Raw genomic sequence first — 15,341 nt, 5'->3', positions numbered from 1 at the left:
TGTAAAAGTTAGGTGTGCGCTGAGAGGGTGGCTGATTCCATGGGACAGTGAGGAGGTGTTGAGGTGTGTAGGGCCAGAGCTGTAAAAGGCTGGGGGTGTGTGGCATTGTCCCGGTGACAAGGTATGGAACAGCTGCGGGGGAGGAGGAGGGGGTGACTGGTCAAAACGGTTAAAATAACGGTTCAAATCGTTAACCCACTGCAAGTCACCCACAGCCTGTGAGTGGTGTGCTTTGAAGCCCGAAATGGTCTTTAAGCTCCTCCCCACACCCCTGATGTTCTGCTGCTGCAGCTGCTCCTCCATCTTCCTCTTATAGCTGGCCTTACCCTCCCTGATCTTCCGTCTCAACTCCTTCTGTACAGCCCTAAGCTCCTCCCTATTCCCTGACCTAAAAGCTCTCTTCTTCTCCTTTAGTAGAGCTTTGATGTTAAAGGTCATCAACGGCTTGTTATTTCCAAAGCACCGTACCGTTTTGGAGCGCACAGTATTTTCAAAACAAAAATTAATATAGTCCGTTATAGTGTCTGTGATCACATTAATATCCTCTCCATGTGGGTCACAGAGCTCAGTCCACACAGTGGTGTTGAAGCAGTCCCTTAGAGCCTCCTCACTCTCAGTAGTCCACCTCCTCACCACACAGTGCTCCACAGGCTGCCTATGCACTACAGGTTTATACACAGGCTGTAGATGGACCATGTTGGGGTCAGCTCTGCCAAGAGGAGGGAGAGCGGATGAGGAGTATGCCTCCTTTGAGTTGGCATAAAATAAGTCCAATGTTTTATTGTTTCTAGTGGGACAACTGACATACTGAGTAAATGTTGGCAACACAGAGGGGGGTGCATGGTTGAAGTCCCCAGAGATGAGGAAGAGAGCCTGTGGGTGCTGTGTCTGCAGGGTACTAATAGCTGAGAACAGTGTATCACATGCAGTATCCGCTTTAGCAGAGGGTGGCACATATGCAGCTAACACCAAAACATGGGTAAACTCCCATGGCAGATAGTATGGCCTCAGGCAAACGACTAACAGTTCAATTTCCCCTTTTACACAGATCTATTTTCACTGAACAATGTCACTGAATGTCACTATTTTCACTGAACAACTTTTGCTGAGTTTGACTGTACTTTTCTCCAAAACTATACAGTAAAATGACTTGTAAATAAATACAGTAATAGTCAGGGTCACTCTGAACAAATATCAACTGACAGAATGAGCAAACCTATGAAGGAAATATTTTTATGAATTTTTGAAAATTGGACTGTAAGTGCTTAAATGACTGTTGGGGCGAGTTTGACTGTACTTTTCTCAAAAACAATACAGTAAAATGTCTTGTAAATAAATACAGTAATAGTCAGGGTCACTCTGAACAAATATCAACTGACAGAATGAGCAAACCTATGAAGGAAATATTTTTATGAATTTTTGAAAATTGGACAGTGTTTGAATTCACTTTTGGTTTTTTGCTGAGTTTGACTGTACTTTTCTCCAAAACTATACAGTAAAATGACTTGTAAATAAATACAGTAATAGTCAGGGTCACTCTGAACAAATATCCATTGACAGAATGAGCAAAGCTATGAAGGAAAGATTTTTATGAATTTTTGAAAATTGGACTGTAAGTGCTTAAATGACTGTTGGGGCGAGTTTGACTGTACATTTCTCCAAAACTATACAGTAAAATGACTTGTAAATAAATACAGTAATAGTCAGGGTCACTCTCAACAAATATCAAGTGACAGAATGAGCAAACCTATGAAGGAAAGATTTTTATGATTTTTTGAATATTGGACTCTAAGTGCTTAAATGACTGTTGGGGCGAGTTTGGCTGTACTTTTCTCAAAAACTATACAGTAAAATGACTTGTAAATAAATACAGTAATAGTCAGGGTCACTCTGAACAAATATCAACTGACAGAATGAGCAAACCTATGAAGGAAATATTTTTATGATTTTTTGAATATTGGACTGTAAGTGCTTAAATGACTGTTGGGGCGAGTTTGACTGTACATTTCTCCAAAACTATACAGTAAAGTTACTTGTAAATAAATACAGTAATAGTCAGGGTCACTCTGAACAAATATCCATTGACAGAAGGAGCAAACCTATGAAGGAAAGTTTTTTTATGATATTTTGAAAATTGGACAGTGTTTGAATTCACTTTGATTTTTTGCTGAGTTTGACTGTACTTTTCTCCAAAACTATACAGTAAAATGACTTGTAAAAAAAAAACAGTAATAGTCAGGGTCACATTGAACAAATATCCATTGACAGAATGAGCAAACCTATGAAGGAAATATTTTTATGATTTTTTGAAAATTGGACTGTAAGTGCTTAAATGACTGTTGGGGCGAGTTTGACTGTACATTTCTCCAAAACTATACAGTAAAGTTACTTGTAAATAAATACAGTAATAGTCAGGGTCACTCTGAACAAATATCAATTGACAGAATGAGCAAACCTATGAAGGAAAGATTTTTATGATTTTTTGAATATTGGACTGTAAGTGCTTAAATGACTGTTGGGGCGAGTTTGACTGTACTTTTCTCCAAAACTATACAGTAAAATGACTTGTAAATAAATACAGTAATAGTCAGGGTCACTCTGAACAAATATCCATTGACAGAATGAGCAAACCTATGAAGGAAAGATTTTTATGATTTTTGTGAAAATTGGATTGTAAATGCTTAAATGATTTTTGGGGCGAGTTTGACTGTACTTTTCTCCAAAACTATACAGTAAAATGACTTGTAAATAAATACAGTAATAGTCAGGGTCACTCTCAACAAATATCAAGTGACAGAATGAGCAAACCTATGAAGGAAAGATTTTTATGATTTTTTGAATATTGGACTCTAAGTGCTTAAATGACTGTTGGGGCGAGTTTGGCTGTACTTTTCTCAAAAACTATACAGTAAAATGACTTGTAAAAAAAACAGTAATAGTCAGGGTCACATTGAACAAATATCCATTGACAGAATGAGCAAACCTATGAAGGAAATATTTTTATGATTTTTTGAAAATTGGACTGTAAGTGCTTAAATGACTGTTGGGGCGAGTTTGACTGTACATTTCTCCAAAACTATACAGTAAAGTTACTTGTAAATAAATACAGTAATAGTCAGGGTCACTCTGAACAAATATCCATTGACAGAAGGAGCAAACCTATGAAGGAAAGTTTTTTTATGATATTTTGAAAATTGGACAGTGTTTGAATTCACTTTGATTTTTTGCTGAGTTTGACTGTACTTTTCTCCAAAACTATACAGTAAAATGACTTGTAAATAAATACAGTAATAGTCAGGGTCACTCTGAAAAAATATCCATTGACAGAATGAGCAAAGCTATGAAGGAAAGATTTTTATGAATTTTTGAAAATTGGACTGTAAGTGCTTAAATGACTGTTGGGGCGAGTTTGACTGTACATTTCTCCAAAACTATACAGTAAAGTTACTTGTAAATAAATACAGTAATAGTCAGGGTCACTCTGAACAAATATCAATTGACAGAATGAGCAAACCTATGAAGGAAAGATTTTTATGATTTTTTGAATATTGGACTGTAAGTGCTTAAATGACTGTTGGGGCGAGTTTGACTGTACTTTTCTCCAAAACTATACAGTAAAATGACTTGTAAATAAATACAGTAATAGTCAGGGTCACTCTGAACAAATATCCATTGACAGAATGAGCAAACCTATGAAGGAAAGATTTTTATGATTTTTGTGAAAATTGGATTGTAAATGCTTAAATGATTTTTGGGGCGAGTTTGACTGTACTTTTCTCCAAAACTATACAGTAAAATGACTTGTAAATAAATACAGTAATAGTCAGGGTCACTCTCAACAAATATCAAGTGACAGAATGAGCAAACCTATGAAGGAAAGATTTTTATGATTTTTTGAATATTGGACTCTAAGTGCTTAAATGACTGTTGGGGCGAGTTTGGCTGTACTTTTCTCAAAAACTATACAGTAAAATGACTTGTAAATAAATACAGTAATAGTCAGGGTCACTCTGAACAAATATCAACTGACAGAATGAGCAAACCTATGAAGGAAATATTTTTATGATTTTTTGAATATTGGACTGTAAGTGCTTAAATGACTGTTGGGGCGAGTTTGACTGTACATTTCTCCAAAACTATACAGTAAAGTTACTTGTAAATAAATACAGTAATAGTCAGGGTCACTCTGAACAAATATCCATTGACAGAAGGAGCAAACCTATGAAGGAAAGTTTTTTTATGATATTTTGAAAATTGGACAGTGTTTGAATTCACTTTGATTTTTTGCTGAGTTTGACTGTACTTTTCTCCAAAACTATACAGTAAAATGACTTGTAAAAAAAAAACAGTAATAGTCAGGGTCACATTGAACAAATATCCATTGACAGAATGAGCAAACCTATGAAGGAAATATTTTTATGATTTTTTGAAAATTGGACTGTAAGTGCTTAAATGACTGTTGGGGCGAGTTTGACTGTACATTTCTCAAAAACTATACAGTAAAATGACTTGTAAATAAATACAGTAATAGTCAGGGTCACTCTGAACAAATATCCATTGACAGAATGAGCAAACCTATGAAGGAAATATTTTTATGATTTTTTGAAAATTGGAATGTAAGTGCTTAAATGACTGTTGGGGCGAGTTTGACTGTACTTTTCTCCAAAACTATACAGTAAAATGACTTGTAAATAAATACAGTAATAGTCAGGGTCACTCTGAACAAATATCCATTGACAGAATGAGCAAACCTATGAAGGAAAGATTTTTATGATTTTTGTGAAAATTGGATTGTAAATGCTTAAATGATTTTTGGGGCGAGTTTGACTGTACTTTTCTCCAAAACTATACAGTAAAATGACTTGTAAATAAATACAGTAATAGTCAGGGTCACTCTCAACAAATATCAAGTGACAGAATGAGCAAACCTATGAAGGAAAGATTTTTATGATTTTTTGAATATTGGACTCTAAGTGCTTAAATGACTGTTGGGGCGAGTTTGGCTGTACTTTTCTCAAAAACTATACAGTAAAATGACTTGTAAAAAAAACAGTAATAGTCAGGGTCACATTGAACAAATATCCATTGACAGAATGAGCAAACCTATGAAGGAAATATTTTTATGATTTTTTGAAAATTGGACTGTAAGTGCTTAAATGACTGTTGGGGCGAGTTTGACTGTACATTTCTCCAAAACTATACAGTAAAGTTACTTGTAAATAAATACAGTAATAGTCAGGGTCACTCTGAACAAATATCCATTGACAGAAGGAGCAAACCTATGAAGGAAAGTTTTTTTATGATATTTTGAAAATTGGACAGTGTTTGAATTCACTTTGATTTTTTGCTGAGTTTGACTGTACTTTTCTCCAAAACTATACAGTAAAATGACTTGTAAATAAATACAGTAATAGTCAGGGTCACTCTGAAAAAATATCCATTGACAGAATGAGCAAAGCTATGAAGGAAAGATTTTTATGAATTTTTGAAAATTGGACTGTAAGTGCTTAAATGACTGTTGGGGCGAGTTTGACTGTACATTTCTCCAAAACTATACAGTAAAGTTACTTGTAAATAAATACAGTAATAGTCAGGGTCACTCTGAACAAATATCAATTGACAGAATGAGCAAACCTATGAAGGAAAGATTTTTATGATTTTTTGAATATTGGACTGTAAGTGCTTAAATGACTGTTGGGGCGAGTTTGACTGTACTTTTCTCCAAAACTATACAGTAAAATGACTTGTAAATAAATACAGTAATAGTCAGGGTCACTCTGAACAAATATCCATTGACAGAATGAGCAAACCTATGAAGGAAAGATTTTTATGATTTTTGTGAAAATTGGATTGTAAATGCTTAAATGATTTTTGGGGCGAGTTTGACTGTACTTTTCTCCAAAACTATACAGTAAAATGACTTGTAAATAAATACAGTAATAGTCAGGGTCACTCTCAACAAATATCAAGTGACAGAATGAGCAAACCTATGAAGGAAAGATTTTTATGATTTTTTGAATATTGGACTCTAAGTGCTTAAATGACTGTTGGGGCGAGTTTGGCTGTACTTTTCTCAAAAACTATACAGTAAAATGACTTGTAAATAAATACAGTAATAGTCAGGGTCACTCTGAACAAATATCAACTGACAGAATGAGCAAACCTATGAAGGAAATATTTTTATGATTTTTTGAATATTGGACTGTAAGTGCTTAAATGACTGTTGGGGCGAGTTTGACTGTACATTTCTCCAAAACTATACAGTAAAGTTACTTGTAAATAAATACAGTAATAGTCAGGGTCACTCTGAACAAATATCCATTGACAGAAGGAGCAAACCTATGAAGGAAAGTTTTTTTATGATATTTTGAAAATTGGACAGTGTTTGAATTCACTTTGATTTTTTGCTGAGTTTGACTGTACTTTTCTCCAAAACTATACAGTAAAATGACTTGTAAAAAAAAACAGTAATAGTCAGGGTCACATTGAACAAATATCCATTGACAGAATGAGCAAACCTATGAAGGAAATATTTTTATGATTTTTTGAAAATTGGACTGTAAGTGCTTAAATGACTGTTGGGGCGAGTTTGACTGTACATTTCTCAAAAACTATACAGTAAAATGACTTGTAAATAAATACAGTAATAGTCAGGGTCACTCTGAACAAATATCCATTGACAGAATGAGCAAACCTATGAAGGAAATATTTTTATGATTTTTTGAAAATTGGAATGTAAGTGCTTAAATGACTGTTGGGGCGAGTTTGACTGTACTTTTCTCCAAAACTATACAGTAAAATGACTTGTAAATAAATACAGTAATAGTCAGGGTCACTCTGAACAAATATCCATTGACAGAATGAGCAAACCTATGAAGGAAAGATTTTTATGATTTTTGTGAAAATTGGATTGTAAATGCTTAAATGATTTTTGGGGCGAGTTTGACTGTACTTTTCTCCAAAACTATACAGTAAAATGACTTGTAAATAAATACAGTAATAGTCAGGGTCACTCTCAACAAATATCAAGTGACAGAATGAGCAAACCTATGAAGGAAAGATTTTTATGATTTTTTGAATATTGGACTCTAAGTGCTTAAATGACTGTTGGGGCGAGTTTGGCTGTACTTTTCTCAAAAACTATACAGTAAAATGACTTGTAAAAAAAACAGTAATAGTCAGGGTCACATTGAACAAATATCCATTGACAGAATGAGCAAACCTATGAAGGAAATATTTTTATGATTTTTTGAAAATTGGACTGTAAGTGCTTAAATGACTGTTGGGGCGAGTTTGACTGTACATTTCTCCAAAACTATACAGTAAAGTTACTTGTAAATAAATACAGTAATAGTCAGGGTCACTCTGAACAAATATCCATTGACAGAAGGAGCAAACCTATGAAGGAAAGTTTTTTTATGATATTTTGAAAATTGGACAGTGTTTGAATTCACTTTGATTTTTTGCTGAGTTTGACTGTACTTTTCTCCAAAACTATACAGTAAAATGACTTGTAAATAAATACAGTAATAGTCAGGGTCACTCTGAACAAATATCCATTGACAGAATGAGCAAAGCTATGAAGGAAAGATTTTTATGAATTTTTGAAAATTGGACTGTAAGTGCTTAAATGACTGTTGGGGCGAGTTTGACTGTACATTTCTCCAAAACTATACAGTAAAGTTACTTGTAAATAAATACAGTAATAGTCAGGGTCACTCTGAACAAATATCAATTGACAGAATGAGCAAACCTATGAAGGAAAGATTTTTATGATTTTTTGAATATTGGACTGTAAGTGCTTAAATGACTGTTGGGGCGAGTTTGACTGTACTTTTCTCCAAAACTATACAGTAAAATGACTTGTAAATAAATACAGTAATAGTCAGGGTCACTCTGAACAAATATCCATTGACAGAATGAGCAAACCTATGAAGGAAAGATTTTTATGATTTTTGTGAAAATTGGATTGTAAATGCTTAAATGATTTTTGGGGCGAGTTTGACTGTACTTTTCTCCAAAACTATACAGTAAAATGACTTGTAAATAAATACAGTAATAGTCAGGGTCACTCTCAACAAATATCAAGTGACAGAATGAGCAAACCTATGAAGGAAAGATTTTTATGATTTTTTGAATATTGGACTCTAAGTGCTTAAATGACTGTTGGGGCGAGTTTGGCTGTACTTTTCTCAAAAACTATACAGTAAAATGACTTGTAAATAAATACAGTAATAGTCAGGGTCACTCTGAACAAATATCAACTGACAGAATGAGCAAACCTATGAAGGAAATATTTTTATGATTTTTTGAATATTGGACTGTAAGTGCTTAAATGACTGTTGGGGCGAGTTTGACTGTACATTTCTCCAAAACTATACAGTAAAGTTACTTGTAAATAAATACAGTAATAGTCAGGGTCACTCTGAACAAATATCCATTGACAGAAGGAGCAAACCTATGAAGGAAAGTTTTTTTATGATATTTTGAAAATTGGACAGTGTTTGAATTCACTTTGATTTTTTGCTGAGTTTGACTGTACTTTTCTCCAAAACTATACAGTAAAATGACTTGTAAAAAAAAAACAGTAATAGTCAGGGTCACATTGAACAAATATCCATTGACAGAATGAGCAAACCTATGAAGGAAATATTTTTATGATTTTTTGAAAATTGGACTGTAAGTGCTTAAATGACTGTTGGGGCGAGTTTGACTGTACATTTCTCAAAAACTATACAGTAAAATGACTTGTAAATAAATACAGTAATAGTCAGGGTCACTCTGAACAAATATCCATTGACAGAATGAGCAAACCTATGAAGGAAATATTTTTATGATTTTTTGAAAATTGGAATGTAAGTGCTTAAATGACTGTTGGGGCGAGTTTGACTGTACTTTTCTCAAAAACTATACAGTAAAATGACTTGTAAATAAATACAGTAATAGTCAGGGTCACTCTGAACAAATATCAATTGACAGAATGAGCAAACCTATGAAGGAAAGATTTTTATGATTTTTTGAATATTGGACTGTAAGTGCTTAAATGACTGTTGGGGCGAGTTTGACTGTACTTTTCTCAAAAACAATACAGTAAAATGACTTGTAAATAAATACAGTAATAGTCAGGGTCACTCTGAACAAATATCAATTGACAGAATGAGCAAACCTATGAAGGAAAGTTTTTTATGATTTTTTGAAAATTGGACTGTAAGTGCTTAAATGACTGTTGGGGCGAGTTTGACTGTACTTTTATCAAAAACTATACAGTAAAGTTACTTGTAAATAAATACAGTAATAGTCAGGGTCACTCTGAACAAATATCCATTGACAGAATGAGCAAACCTATGAAGGAAATATGTTTATGAATTTTTGAAAATTGGACAGTGTTTGAATTTACTTTTATTTTTTTGCTGAGTTTGACTGTACTTTTATCAAAAACTATACAGTAAAGTTACTTGTAAATAAATACAGTAATAGTCAGGGCCACTCTGAACAAATATCCATTGACAGAATGAGCAAACCTATGAAGGAAAGTTTTTTATGATTTTTTGAAAATTGGACTGTAAGTGCTTAAATGATTTTTGGGGCGAGTTTGACTGTACTTTTCTCCAAAACTATACAGTAAAATGACTTATAAATAAATACAGTAATAGTCAGGGTCACTCTCAAGAAATATTCATTGACTGAATGAGCAAACCTATGAAGGAAAGATTTTTATGAATTTTTGAATATTGGACTGTAAGTGCTTAAATGACTGTTGGGGCGAGTTTGGCTGTACTTTTCTCCAAAACTATACAGTAAAATGACTTGTAAATAAATACAGTAATAGTCAGGGTCACTCTGAACAAATATCAATTGACAGAATGAGCAAACCTATGAAGGAAATATTTTTATGAATTTTTGAAAATTGGACTGTAAGTGCTTGAATGATTTTTGGGGCGAGTTTGACTGTACTTTTCTCCAAAACTATACAGTAAAATGACTTGTAAATAAATACAGTAATAGTCAGGGTCACTCTGAACAAATATCAATGAGCAAACCTATGAAGGAAAGATTTTTATGATTTTTTGAATATTGGACTGTAAGTGCTTAAATGACTGTTGGGGCGAGTTTGGCTGTACTTTTCTCCAAAACTATACAGTAAAATGACTTGTAAATAAATACAGTAATAGTCAGAGTCACACTGAACTAATATCAACTGACAGAATGAGCAAACCTATGAAGGAAAGATTTTTATGATTTTTTGAAAATTGGACTGTAAGTGCTTAAATGATTTTTGGGGCGAGTTTGACTGTACTTTTCTCAAAAATTATACAGTAAAATGACTTGTAAATAAATACAGTAATAGTCAGGGTCACTCTCAACAAATATCCATTGACAGAATGAGCAAACCTATGAAGGAAATATTTTTATGAATTTTTGAAAATTGGACTAAGTGCTTAAATGACTGTTGGGGCGAGTTTGACTGTACTTTTCTCAAAAATTATACAGTAAAATTACTGGTAAATAAATACAGTAATAGTCAGGGTCACTCTGAACAAATATCAATTGACAGAATGAGCAAACCTATGAAGGAAATATTTCTATGATTTTTTTGAAAATTGAACAGAGCAAGTGCTTGTATAAATTATGTATAAAAAGTAACATTAATGATGTATGATAATTAACATGAATATTAACATTATTAATAGTAATGAATGTATAATAATTAATATATAATACATATAAAACATTAAAATAAAGAACATGAATACAATTAAAATGAATACAATATGACTAATAATTAATGTTCAGCATATACAAACATTAAAAAAGTAACATTAATTTAGATATAAGGATGAATAACATTAATTAATAGTAATAATATATGTATATATATATATATATATTTAAACAAGCATTTTTTTACTTTTTGCTAATAATTTTTTTTTTCTTTTTTTTTTTCCCCAGTTTTTAATTTTGTTTTATTTGTTTTATGTGTAGCACTTTGGGATTGTTTTTAACTATGAAAAGGGCTTTACAAATAAAATATATTATTATTATTATTATTATTATTATATATATATATATATATATATATATATATATATATATATATATATATATATATATATATATATATATATATATATATATATATATATAATACAATTTAAATTAATAAATGTATAATAATTAATGTATAGCGTATACCAACATAAAAAAATGAACATTAATGATGTATTATTTTAACATGAATATTAACAAATTCATTGTAATAATAATAATATATAATTATTATTATAATATAGCCTATAAAACATTAAAATCATAGTAATATAATTAATAGTAATACATTATGCATAATAATTCATATATTATACTTAACTATGAATTAAAATAAAAAGTAATAACAATACAATTAATAAGTTATGTATAGTAATTAATGTATAGTATAAGAAAACATTACAATCAAAAAGTTATAAAAATAAAAATAAATTACGTATAATAATTAATGTATAGCATATGCAAACATTAAAATAAAAATAAGTCATGTTTATTTAAAACATTAAATTGTATTTTCTGTGTCCTAATAAGATGAAAAATGATGGGCTTACTCTTTTTAGGGACAAATGCAAAAGTATAAATGAAACGCCTTTATTACAGAGTCTTTAAAACCATTTTGACCGCTTCCAGCACCCATACCGTAAGAGCACTATTAGACGCGCATACAAAAAAAAGGGCGGCTGGCTTGACCGTGTATTTTCGAAGCGCGGCTGGCTTGACCGCAGTGTTTGTTTTGAGATGTCCCTGAAGGATGCAGCCGTGCAGGATGCACACAATGTTTTTTTACTATTGATCACGGCCTTATCACCATACAGTTACGGTTTCATACATGACACACATTCACTTTGACATGTCATGAGGAGTGTCTAGTTGGAGTTCAGTGTTGGCTTTTACTTTTTGATGAGGCTTTAACCTTTGACCAAGCAGTCCAATGTGTAACTATCATGCACTGTTACTTCTATGATTGAAAGATCCCAGGGCTTCCCTTGCCAGAATAAATGGCAAATGTATTCCAAATCTCCCTCTAATCTTCTCACTACTGCGAGAAAAATATCTCGGCACTATCAGGAGACTCTTGGAGCAGATGATGTGTGTGTGTGTGTGTGTGTGTGAGTGAGTGTGAATGTTTGGTTGTGTGAGAGATTTAGGCTGCATCTGATCGGGTGCTGAAAATTATGTTTGAATCCAAACAAGCAAACAAACCTGTAGACATGTATTTGAAGTGAGTCATTCATTCACACACATAATGAACTTAAATTTTAAATAACACATTCACAGATCATTGATTAAAAGGGTAGTTCACCCAAAAATGAAAATTCTGTCATAATTTTCTTACCCTCATGCCGTCACAATGCCATCCCAGACCTTTATGTATCTTTATTCTTTTGCTAAACATAAAAGAAGATTTTTTTTTATTGAAATTTTGATGACATCTTTTTGATTCATTTCTCAGTGTGTGTGTGTGTGTGTGTGTGTGTGTGTGTGTGTGTGTGTGTGTGTGTGTGTGTGTGCGCGCATGGTTTTTTCCTTACCTTTCCATACAATGGGGTAACCATAACCAAAACTGGTTACCAACATTCTTCAAAATAAATAGTGTTTCTCAGAGGAAAGAAAGTCATACAGGTTTGGAACAACATGATAGTGAGTAAATAATGGAATTTCATTTTTGGATGAACTTGTCCCCTTTAATTAATTTTGATAAAGTAAGATTAACTGATTTCAATCTGGATTAGTGAACAATATTCACTCTGTAGAGCTGTTTTTTATCGCTTACATTATTCATCCAGACCTACAGTTTCAAGCCATAAATATACAGAGCATCACTTTTAAATCTCATCCTTTATGTTTTTCACTCTGGATGTACACTCGCTAGTGCTCGCATCTTTCATTTTCTCTGCCTACTCTCCCATTCTCCACATCAATACTTTTCTGTCTGCTACTATCATCCCCCCATCCCTGGAGAAGACAGAGGGGTAGAGTGTGTGTTTGTAACTGCGTGTGTGTATGTGTGTTGTGGGGTCCCAGTAGAGTAGCTCTCAGTGCCTAATGGAGGACAGCATGTAACCAGACACTAGAGAAGAGAGCACAAGCCATCTCTCATCTTTATTTGTGTCTGTGTGTGTGTGTGTGTATGTGCATGCATGCATTTCCTTTGTGTTTTTCATAGTTGGACTGCAGAAGTGAATTAAATCTGTATTCCAAGTTCCAACCAGTGCTCACTGCTCGCCTTTAGCCTTTCACTTTTTGTAAAAAAAAAAAAAAAAAAATGTATTGTAGTAGACTGCTACTCTTTGCACTCTCTCTCTCTCATACTTTTTCTATAACTGGTTTTGCCACAGTACCTGAACAGACTGCATTCCTATTTAAGGACACAGCCCCAGTAAGGTGGGAGGGGGACAAAATGGGGAAGAGGGTTTTTGTTGTTTCATTTGTCCACCAAACTGAGAGGCGAAAAGGTATGTGCATATCAGCATGTCTATGTCAGATTACGTCATGCTGCCTTTGTGACAGTGTAGCTTCCTCTGTGTGTACATTTATAAATGTGTGAGAGATCTGTGATCCCAGATTTGTGTTTTTTGGTGTGCGCTTTCGTCTTTCCATTTTGTGATTTCTTTTACATTTCCATTCAGATGCATCTGTGGTTCCCTTTATAACATTGCTCTGTTTTTATATGTGCAGGTGCAGTTACAAGTACATCCCAACCTGTCGGCTAAAGAAGACGCACTCCAACACATTGAGGCGCTCATACTGCAGCTACTGAACAAGCTGTGTGTCACACAGCCCAGAACAATAGCTGATGTCGAGGTACACGCACACCAGGAATATTATGCTATATAGTGTACTATGGGAAAAATATGTCAACTGGAAGAGGTTGTGCCATACATTGATATATTTATGCAAATATTAGTAGGCAGGACTGGGTACAACTTAACATAATATTCAACTGATATTCCAACAGAGGTGTCAGCTGTTTTGTAACGGCTTCTAATGAGCCTCATCCGATCAGAATCTTAGAATCTAAACTTTGTTATACAACTGATGTTTTTTTAACATATTTTTACACAGTTTAAAGCTGGTTTTGTATATATCAATAATTTTCATGAATCATATATTTTTTTTCTAGGGATTCTCATTTCGGTTAAAGGGGGGGTGAAACACTCAGTTTCAGTCAGTGTCATGTCAATCTTGAGTACCTATAAAGAAGCATTGCATCCTGCATATCTCCGAAAAGTCTTTATTTTTTTAATAATTATATAAGAAAGATGCGCTGTTCCGAGTCTTTCCGAAAAAAGCCGAGCGGCTGGGGGCGTGTCGTGTGAGCGGAGCTAAATAATGACGTGTGCAGCAGCGCGCTGCTATTGTGTTGAGTCGAGTGCGTCATCCCTAACAGCGGGAAAAAAACTTTATTCAAAATAAAAATATGGCTTTTAATCAGATACAGCCATACATCTATGATCCGGAATCAGACCCAGAGGCTGCAGTTGAACAGGAGCAGCAGCAAAAACGACTAGAGCAGGACGTCTGTATGTGGTACAAGTTATACACTAACTATATAATATGCTTAGCGGCTTGTGTTATTTACATATTTATACTTGAATTATATCGTCGTATTTTTGTCTTTGAAGGTGTACATGTGGGAAGTGCAGTTGTGCACGTGTGTTTGTGTGTTTACGCGTGGTTTGTGTAGACAGTAAGCGGACTAAAAAAAAAACAGACATTTGAAGCAGTCTCACTCACCCTTCTAACGTTGGGACTGCTCCATCCTACAGCATTAGGCGATTGGGAAAATCCGGCGTCGAGCTGGGCCTTGTTTATGAAACAGTCGGCACCGAAATGCAGCGAACAGATATAAACATTCGCGCAACTCAGTTGCTGATCCGGAAAAGCAAATTACATCCACTGTTGCCTTAACGCGGGGTTTTGGCGAATCTGTGCAGGACTGTCTTGGTCTGGCAACCAAAAACGCACTTTTTTGGTGACATTGTTATGTGCACATTACCTGTGCAGCGCAGCCTACAAGCCAGCGCTTTGATGGGCGTAGCCTGTTACTTTCGCTCGCTCTCTCTCTCTCTCTCTCTCTCTCTCACGTTCTTCCGGTAGAATTGTCCGTAAGGCCCATACAAGGAAATTCCGCCCCCATTAACGTCAAAGGGGACGCATGATCTCAAAAAACTTGCCGAAACTTATGACTAACCGGAAGTAGTATTTTTGACAAAGAAATACTCCCATCAAACGTCCACCTTAACTTTTGAAACTTTGTCTATGTTTAGTATGGGATTCCAAGTCTTTAACAG

At 33.9% G+C, this 15,341-nt stretch overlaps 1 protein-coding gene across 1 annotated transcript in view; it reads left to right on the top strand.

The window, feature by feature from the left end:
- Positions 1-15,341, top strand: part of sos2 (son of sevenless homolog 2 (Drosophila)) — a 49,932-nt gene that overhangs the window by 12,277 nt on the left and 22,314 nt on the right. The window contains exon 2 of the mRNA XM_067422080.1: positions 13,726-13,851. Coding sequence (XP_067278181.1) covers positions 13,726-13,851 — 126 coding nt within the window. The remainder of the gene's footprint in view (positions 1-13,725; positions 13,852-15,341) is intronic.

Source organism: Pseudorasbora parva, chromosome 17 (genome assembly GCF_024679245.1).
Source record: "Pseudorasbora parva isolate DD20220531a chromosome 17, ASM2467924v1, whole genome shotgun sequence".
Classification (NCBI taxonomy): Eukaryota; Metazoa; Chordata; class Actinopteri; order Cypriniformes; family Gobionidae; genus Pseudorasbora; species Pseudorasbora parva.
This window is presented reverse-complemented; position numbering and strand designations above follow the sequence as displayed.